Source organism: Lepisma saccharinum, chromosome 27, assembly GCF_977018435.1.
Source record: "Lepisma saccharinum chromosome 27, izLepSacc3.1, whole genome shotgun sequence".
Lineage (NCBI taxonomy): Eukaryota > Metazoa > Arthropoda > Insecta > Zygentoma > Lepismatidae > Lepisma > Lepisma saccharinum.
In genome coordinates this window covers 49319999-49329738 of record NC_139255.1, presented here as the reverse complement: position 1 = coordinate 49329738, position 9740 = coordinate 49319999, and the positions used below count along the sequence as shown (strand labels likewise).

Genomic DNA, 9740 nt, shown 5'->3' with positions numbered 1-9740 from the left:
TACGCCCATCCATACTTCTGCCTGGGCGTGCGACAATGGCTGGATGAAAAGTACCCAAAGAAATGGATTGGCCGAGGCGGACCGATTCCCTGGCCGGCTCGATCCCCCGATTTGACGCCTTGCGACTTTTACATTTGGAGCCACATGACAAGGCACAGGTAAACTCGCAAGAAGAGCTCAGGGAGAGGATCTTAACAGCTGGTCAACACATCAAGGACACCATCACATCACGAATTAAGAGACCAAATGTCCGTAAAAACCTGCGTGCCTGCATTCGTAACGGAGGTGCCCACTTTGAGCAAGACGTGTAATGTTCTTTAATTGTATTGTTCATTGATTCCATTCACATGAAGATAAATGAAGTATTATTTCTTGTACACAAATGTAAATGTTAGCAACATTTGTACCTTGTTGGATAGCTGATGACTCAAGGAAGTAATTTAAGTAATTTGTACGGTTCGTGTCATACCATTTTTGTTATTAATACGTTGCCAAGTAAACTAAGAGTGCATTTTTTTATCATCACTTGTAAGTTTAGACCCACCCGGTACTTACATGTGATTGTTATTTGGAAAAAAACTTGTTTTAAAACGAACCACTTGTTTGTTAGCTATCAGAAAACGCTTAAATAAGTTCCCTACAATTATCAGTTTTTTCTCAATTCATCTTTTTATGAGGAAAATTGTCATTTTTAGAAAAAAACAATAGAAACTCGATTATCTCGAAAACTACTAATTTTCGGACGGGGTATCATATGGTCAAATTTATTGCAAATTGTCTCTACTTTAACCCCTTTCAGGGAATACATCTAATTACCAATCACCCTGTATGATTCTAATGTAACAATATTATTTTAACAGGTAATGTTTATTCGTTCGATATATATTTTTGAATAATAATTTACAATTATATTTTGTTCATGAGACTGTGAAGGAAATCGCATGACTGAAATTAAAGAAATCTAATTTTTAAAGATAATTCAGGGATGCAAATCCAAATGCACCATTTGAAATATTACCAGCATATTATCTCTGATCAGAAGAAATTATGTCCACACTGTATATATGCAGGTCATCTACTGAAGCATTGCAGTATGTGCCCAGTTTTTGTGTTCTTACTAAATCTGCTATTGAACTACTGCACAGTATTCTATTGGCGGCTGTGCAGAAATCCTGCGCGTAGGGATATGGCGCATACGATAAAGTCACATGACTCAACGTAACAATATTCAAATTGTGGGGTCTTGTATTAGGAGCTGTACTTCTTCTTCTTCTTCTTCTTCTTATGGCGCTACAGTCCACTGATGAACCTTGGCCTCCTCTGTGATTTGTCTCCATCTATCTCTACCTTTCGCCACAGCTTTCCAATTTCTATACTGGAGCCTCCGAACATCCTCATCCACTCCATCCACCCATCTTAATTTAGGCCTTCCTCGTTTCCTTTGTCCACCTGGGCTATCCAACATCACTCTCTTTGCAGGGTCACTATCACTCATGCGCATCACATGACCTGCCCATCTTAATCTAGCTGCCTTTATTACACCAATAACTGTTGGTTCTTGATATAAGTCATAGAGCTCCTTATTAAATCGCTTTCTCCATTTCCATTCTCACATACTGGTCCCAATATTCTTCGTAATATCTTTCTTTCAAAGGTCTCTACCAACTCTTCATCTTTCCTTGTACTGGTCCAAGTTTCCGCAGCATAAGCCAATACAGGTCTTATCAGTGTCTTGTAAAGTATTAACTTAGTTGTTCTGGACAATATGGTGCTCTTAAAGTGTCTCTGTAGTCCATAATAGGCCCTATTCGCTGCTATAAGTCGTGCCTTTACTTCCTCCTGTGAATCATTTTCATATGTCACAACAGAACCCAGGTAGATAAAGGCATCCACTCTATCAAAGGTGTAATTAGCCATTGTTATGGTCGGTGATGGATTATATCTGTGTGCTTTGCCTGCTGCCATGTACTTAGTCTTCCCTTCATTCACCACCAATCCCATCTTTTTTCCTTCCCTTTCTATGGCCAGAAATGCTTCTTCCACTGCATGTAGAGATCTTCCTACTATGTCCACATCATCTGCATATGCAAGTATCTGGATTGACTTATAATATATGGTACCCCTAATTTGCACCCGAGCTTCCCGTATAACCTTCTCTAAGGCAATGCTAAACAACAAACAGGACAGCACATCGCCTTGTCTTAGTCCATTTTCTATTTCAACAGGTTCTGAGAGTTGTCCTCCTACTCTTATCTTACTATTAGAGCCCTCCATAGTTATCCTCACCATTCTTATTAATCCTATTGGAATTCCAAGATCTTTCGTTGCCAGATATAGTTGGGTCCTGTTTATACTATCGTATGCAGATTTAAAATCAAGAAATAGGTGGTGCGTTCCTATCCCAAACTCCAGCGTTTTCTCCAGTATTTGCCTTAAGGTGAATATCTTGTTAATTGTAGATTTCCCTGGCCTGAACCCACACTGATATGGTCCAATGCACTTTTCTACATATGGTAGTAGTCTTTTATATATAATTCTTGCAAATACTTTATATGCAACGGTCAACAATGTAATTCCACGATAGTTTGCACACTCCATCATGTCCCCTTTCTAGTGGATAGGTACTATGATACCCGTCCTCCATTCACTTGGCATCTGTCCCTTTTTCCAGATTAAGTTTATTATTTCCTTCAAGCCTCTAATGACACTCTCGCCTCCATGCTTAAGCAGCTCTGCTTGCAAGTTATCTATACCAGGTGCTTTACTATTTTTTAATATCTTGACTGCCTCCCATACTTCATCTAACTTTGGACTTTCTATGCCCTCTTCTTCTTCTTCTTCATTTAATCCTTCTTCCAGCATACCTGCTACATCTGCACTGCCATTCAATACATCATTAAAATGCCTTCTCCACCTTTCTAAAATTCCATTAGTGTCACTAATTATATCGCCTGTTTCATTTCTACAGACTGTTGTCCTTGGTTTAAAAACATCTTTTGTATTATTTACCAGCTTATACATCTGTCTTACATTCTTCTGCTCATGCAGGCTTTCCAACTGCTTCATCTCTTGCTTCATCCATTCCCTTTTTCTTTTCCTATGTACTCTCTTCTCAATCCTTCTTTTCTCTTGATATTCATCCCTAGCTCTCCTTGTTGCACTTCTTCGCTGCATCCTCTTATATACATCATTCTTTTCTTTGGTTACATTTTGACATTCCTCATCGAACCACGTTTCTTTCTTTACTGGCTTTTGTGTTTCAAGTATTTCCTTTTCTACATTACTGATCCTCAGCTTATATCTATCCCACCTCTCATCTACATTTTCCACTTCTGCCGGTTTCATCCCGACGAATCTCTCTTGTAATTTACTTCTGTACCTCTCAACCACCGTTGGATTTCTTAACTGCGTGACATTAAATTTAATCAGGCTAGTCGCCTTCATTTTTCGACTATTAGATATTCTTGCTTTAATCCTTCCCATAATCAAATAATGGTCGGAATCAATATTAGCCCCTCTAAAAGATCTAACATCAATGACATCTGATCTATGTCTACAATCTATTATCATGTGGTCAATTTGATTGTAAGTTTTTCCATCCGGGGCTCTCCATGTCATTTTATGAATATCCTTGTGCTGGAACAGAGTTGTTGTTATTACTTGATTCCGAGATGCTGCAAACATTATTAGCCTCATACCATTGTTATTTGTTACTTTATGCATACTTTGTTTACCAATTGTTGGTTGATACACGTCTTCAATGCCTATCTGGGCATTGAAGTCTCCAATTACTATTTTTATGTCATTTTTTGGGCAATCATCAAATGCTTTCTCTAACGCATCATAGAAATCTTCTTTTACATCATCTGTGGATACTTCCGTGGGTGCATGTGCATTGATTATACTGTAATTAAAGAACTCTCCTTTAACTCTTAATGTCGATAATCTTGAACTTATAGCTTTAAATCCTATCACTAGATGTTTTAGTTGTTTATGTATTATAAACCCAGTTCCTAGCATATGCAGCCTTTCATCACAGCTATAGAATACAGTTGCTTCTCTCTTTTCCAAAACTCCTTTTCCGATCCAACGTACTTCTTGCAATGCCACTATCGCAGGCTTATAATTATTTAGTTGATCCAGCAACATCCTCAATGCACCTGCCCTATACAAAGATAGCACATTCCAGCTCCCTACATATAGATCCCTTCCCTTTCCATAATTCGCTTGTCCATTGTTCACGCCAGTCCATCGTCGGTAGATCTGTCCGGCTACATTTCTTTGAGGTCTCGTAACGTGGTTCCTTTTGTGGGATGGGGTTGTCGGCCCCACGCCCAACCCCCATTCTTGGAGGACCAGGATTTATTTAGGGTTTACTCCCGTAGGGCAGCTGGCTTCACTATGCCTTACGAGTCTGCCCCACCCTTGGTTTTCTGTCAGGGTATCCTTCCCTTAGCCTTTGGGGATCCCTCCCCTCCCTGCAAGGCAGCAGGGGCTGAGCTTAGTTAGTGGCGGCTCTCCTCGCCACATCGCAGGAATTTTCATCGGGGCCTTGCAGTATTTACCGAGATGCAGTTGCCACTCCACATCTCGCTGCCTCCTCCAATCCTGCTGCTGCTTGTCCGCGACTGTTTCCAGCTAGCCAACATATCTGCTGGCCGTTCCCCTATCCGCAACCTGGGGACGCGCCTGGTGGCATGCAGCTCTGCCTCTGGGAAGATAACCCAGCCCAGGATTAGGAGCTGTACAGCTATGGCTAATGTCATGGGTTTATATATAGTTCAAGTGAGGGGGGGTCAACGTTTGGTATGATTATTTCATAAGCGAAAATCTAGGACACTGCTGGAGCCGACAAAGTTGTGTGTATGTAGTCACAAAGTCACGCTACTTAGTATTCATACTTTTCTGTTCATCTTGTGTCAAGCAACGTGAGAATGTTACGATGTTTAGCTGGTTTTATTGCACTGTGTTCTTAAAAACCAAATTTTTTTTAAGAAGACTCGAGAGGAAATAATTATATCTGATTTGACAGTTCCAATGCAGATTCTTATCGCAGAAATTCCGAAAGTATCAGGAAATTGCAGACATTTGGTCTGCAGCCCCATCTAGCGTGTGGAATTTCGTAATTTCCTTCCCATCCGTATCCCGTCCTATACGTCTCGAATTTAGGAGAATAAAGTAAGTCCGCAGAATTTTATTATAAACAAGCGGATAGAACAGGTAATCTGGGAATTTTATTGAACTAAAAGGGAGGCGGGTTGAACCCGCTTGAACCCCTTCTTAAAACGTCCATGTCTAATGTATTCATGCGCAAAGTAACAAGAACTGACATGTAGGAAAGGAACTACTTCTCAGGTGACACGTGGTCCACAGTACACCTTTCCAAGATCCAGACAAATGGACAAGAATAGTCGGGACATTTCCGTTTCACTACCCACTTCTTGCCTTCATCAATAAAGTGCTGATCCTAGCCGAGCACCACAATGCACAACGTCACTGCAGAGAACAAGGTGGGGCAAGGTGACGTCAACAAAGAAGACAGTGACCAGGGAATTAGTCCGTTAGATCCTATTTTCTCCCCACAGACGTGATAAAGAGATCGTCGGTCCAATGACATAACGACGTATCTAATTTTTTTTTTTTGCGAAATTGAGTTATTAACATCGTTGTGATCATACCGGTGCGCTGCATCACCTGGCAAATCGGCGTAACTCAAATCCAATTAATAAGGAAGTTATGAATATTTTTTGATTTTGCGTATCTCAATTTGTTAAAAAATTTGGTATGACATAGCGGCGTATCTTGAGTTCCGTCGTTATGCCAGATAAAGTAAATCCTAAACTGTTTCGCAAGTTGGCGTATCTCTTTTTGCTTACAGCAGAAAAATACAACAATCCGGGCCAATACACTCACAAAGAGGAAAATAAAGCAAGGCAGAAATGTATATTTCAGTATTTACAAATCAGCGGTCACAATCTTAACAATAGCGAAACGGTCTACCAGAGGATAGTTCAACTACAGGGAAGGTTGTTAGGAAAAGAAGATTACTGAAACCCACCTGCACAGGCTGCACCCACAAAGGAAGAAAATGTTATGTGCGGAAGAACAATGAGAAATCACGAATAATTATTTTAAATTGATTTTTCGATCTTGGAAACTTGCGACGTCAAAAGAAGTACGTAGCACGACACGGTGATGTAGAAGATACGAGACAAAAAAACACAAAACAAGCATCGAGACGTACAAAAACACAATTTTACTATCTTTCCCTGGATGGAAGAAGGCTGAAGGTTTGCATGTTTTTGAATACTCTTGGAATTAGCGAACGATTTATACGTACGACAGTGAAGAACATTCAAGAAACAGGCATATTACTAACTGATAAACGAGGTGGAAGATACAAACATTTGAAAGAAAATGACGAGAGGAAACTGAGTATAGTAGAAGATCAAATAAATCGCTTTCCACGAATGGAGTCTCACTATTGTAGAAAATATTCAACAAAGGAGTATCTGCATTCTGATATAACTGTAAAGAAGATATATGAGATGTACAAGGAAGAGATTAACACAACATGTCAAGCATCTTTGCAAACATACACAAATGTTTTCAAGGGTATGAATCTTGCAATACGTCAACCCAAAAAAGATCAGTGTGGATTATGAATTACGTACAATGCGGGATCTGATGAAGATAAAATGAAGCTAGAAGATAAATTTAAGCAGCACGTTGCAGAGAATTGAAAGCAATAAGTAAGACTACAGCGACCTGTTCTGCTGTTTTTGATCTACAACAAGTTATTCACTTCCCTATGTCGAACCACTCATCCGTGTTCTACAACAGACGTCCGGCTAACTACAACTCCACTGTCTATGAACTGAACACGTAAAATTGTCATTTTTTCTTGTGGCATGAAGCAATCAGCAAGCGTGGATCATGTGAAATAGCAACATGTCTTTACCAGTATCTAATGAAAGTGGACCAACAAAAGAAGAATACAGTTCACTTACATGCTGACAGTTGTGTTGGCCAAAACAAGAATAGGATTGTGGTGGCTGCGCTTATGCATGTAATGCTAAAAGCAGAGAATATAGAAGAAATTGTGCTCAGATTTTTTGAGCCTCATCATGGGCAAAACGAGGGAGACTCTGCGCACAGTGCAATCTCCAGATCGTTACGGAGAGTTGGAGAGATATTTGTCCCCTCTCAGCTTGTACCCGTCATAAAACTAGCCCGAAGAAACCATCCTTACATCGTGCACACAATGCAGGTGGAAGATTTTCTGAATTATAAGGCAATTGCTGAAGATCTGAGGCTTTTCCAGCTTAAGAAGACCGATGATGTATAAATTCAGTTGGAAAGATATTCGTGAACTACGATTGCAGAGCAAGAAGCCAGATACTATCTACATAAAAACAAGTTTACTGGAAGAGAATCCCGCAGAAAATCGTAGTAAAGAGATGCAATACTAAAGATATAGCTGCGAGAATGCCACCTCCATTGAACAAAGAATCTGTGAAAATAGCGCAAGAGAAATATACAAATTTATTGTCAATGTGTGAAGGTCCTTTTCCCGTTGTTCTAGACAGTGACTGCAAAAACCTTTACACAAATTTGAATCACTGAATCTGTTCTCCACTCTATTCCACAAAAATGTTTTATTGATGTTTATGTAATGTAGCCAAATTATAGCTACATATACGCATGTATAGCTTTTTAATTGTACTTGTAGTGAAGATGTTTGTAATTTGTACACGTACTTAAAGCATGTAAATCTAAAGAACTTCAAAATAAAAATAACCATTCATTTTGAAAAAAAAGCGTCATGAACAATAAAATCATAAATATTATATAGTTTTGCTCACATTTTGACTAAAAAAGAAGATTTCTCAAATCATGAGGCTGTAACTTGATACTAATTTGCATGGCATATCTCAAAAATATTTCTGTGTGAGTAATTATTTTGATCTGACATACCGACGTATGTCAAGAAATTATGAAATTTCAAGCACGTAACGCAACACATGTAACATTCAACCACACTATTTTACAGCAGAAACATAATACAATTTAATGACAAAACAAAATTTGTTATGGGGTAAATAGTTTTCTCACAAACATCTACGAAAGTGTGTGCGAAAACGTTTTTTGCTTCTGAAAAGTTGGAAAAAATGAGATAGGCCGTTATGTCATTGGACCGACGATATATCACCTTAGGCCACATTCATATTCTTTACCCTTCTTTGCGAACTTCTTCCAACCTCCGCAGCGTGGCGCAGTATACGTTCAAAGGGCATGCTTTCCAATCCTGGGAAAGTCATGATACAGTTTGTTTATTGGTACTGCGTACGTTTGCGTACCGCCAGAAAATAGTACTGGTTAGGCCCGTATGCATCTAATTTATGATCTACTATTATAATCCACTATGTTATTGCGTTTCAAAGTTAGAACTACGAATAAAAGTTTAACACTTAAATTACTTACACTTGCCTGGTAATAAAGTTCCACGTGCATAAAGGCACATTTAGGGGATGTGGGAGTAGAGCCCCACACATTCTCGATTTCGGTCATTTTGGTGGTGATGTGATCACCACTCTCCGGCCGCCTTTATCCCCCAGGTTTACCCCCAGGTACCCATTGATTTGAGCAGTTGGAAACACTTTCGTTTTAGGGGGAAATTTCTACCATCGGTTGGCACCACTGTTAACCAAATATTTTTCATCCGGCTTGTCACCAGAGCGAACTACATTCGAAATCCTCCGCTGAAGAGGCTTCCCATCTCGGAATTTGACGTTAAGAAAAGAAATAGAAGGAAAAAATGAACCAAAGAAATAACGGTTGAATGAAAGAAGAGCATTCTGTTTGACAGATTATCCAATCGTACAAGAAAGTGGAAACCTATACGAGATTTCACTTCCCCTCCACAAAACGAAGGGAGTGGGTTGGGGAGGAGATATCCTTCCTTTTTGAAATCCTGGGTAATCTGTGGATGTCAGTGATGGAAGCGCTTAATAACGCGACCTCTTGAAAAGGCCGAGTAAATGATAGATGATACAAGGGAATGATTCAGCAGGAGGCAAAAAGTTTATACAGTGAAACCCCGATTTTACGTTCTCGTCGTTCTACATCTTGTGCTGTTCATACAAGGCACATTGTCATTATTTGATCATAAAAAGACGAAAATCAATGGAAATGTTTCAGGAATAACGTCAGTATTTGGGATTAACCCTAACTTACCCGAGGAGGGACTGCCAGGTCTTGTTTCACAATTTTTCAATTGGGAATATATTTATAAAAAAATAAAATAAATTACATTGTTACCTACAGTGTTCCCAATGTTTCTGAATTACTGTTGCTCATAAAATCATAAAGGTTACTACATATGAGGCATAATTCACATGGTGGGCCTATCAGCAGACGCCCCCCCCCCCCTTTGGGATGTGTGTTCGGACATGACAGTCATGCTTGTAATACTGTACAATTGGTTGAAAATGATAGTACATTTCGTAACTATTATAGTTATTATATAAACGACGAAGGAAGCAATGATTCAGTAATTATATTATTTCTTGAATTTAAGTGATAAAAAAATATGTGCCCCTCTGAGCCCCCTCAACTTGTGCATATTCTATTAGTACAAAGGTTCTGCAAATAGGAGACATCTGTACAATACTATAAAAATAAAATATATAGAGCTTAAGCTACACCCGACACATTACAATATGCCCTGTAGGCATATG

General features: G+C 39.2%; 1 protein-coding gene across 1 annotated transcript; it reads right to left on the bottom strand.

Annotated features, from left to right (window-relative positions):
* Positions 1-2610: 2610 nt before the first annotated feature.
* On the bottom strand, positions 2611-4149 carry LOC145980241 (uncharacterized). Its single transcript, XM_083113254.1, has one exon. It carries the CDS (start codon positions 4147-4149, stop codon positions 2611-2613), a length of 1539 nt encoding a protein of 512 aa, XP_082969380.1.
* Positions 4150-9740: the final 5591 nt, after the last annotated feature.

Coding starts and splice junctions, on each gene's coding strand:
- LOC145980241 (XM_083113254.1), bottom strand. CDS start 4,149: ATGTTGCTGGATCAACTAAATAATTATAAGCCTGCGATAGTGGCATTG.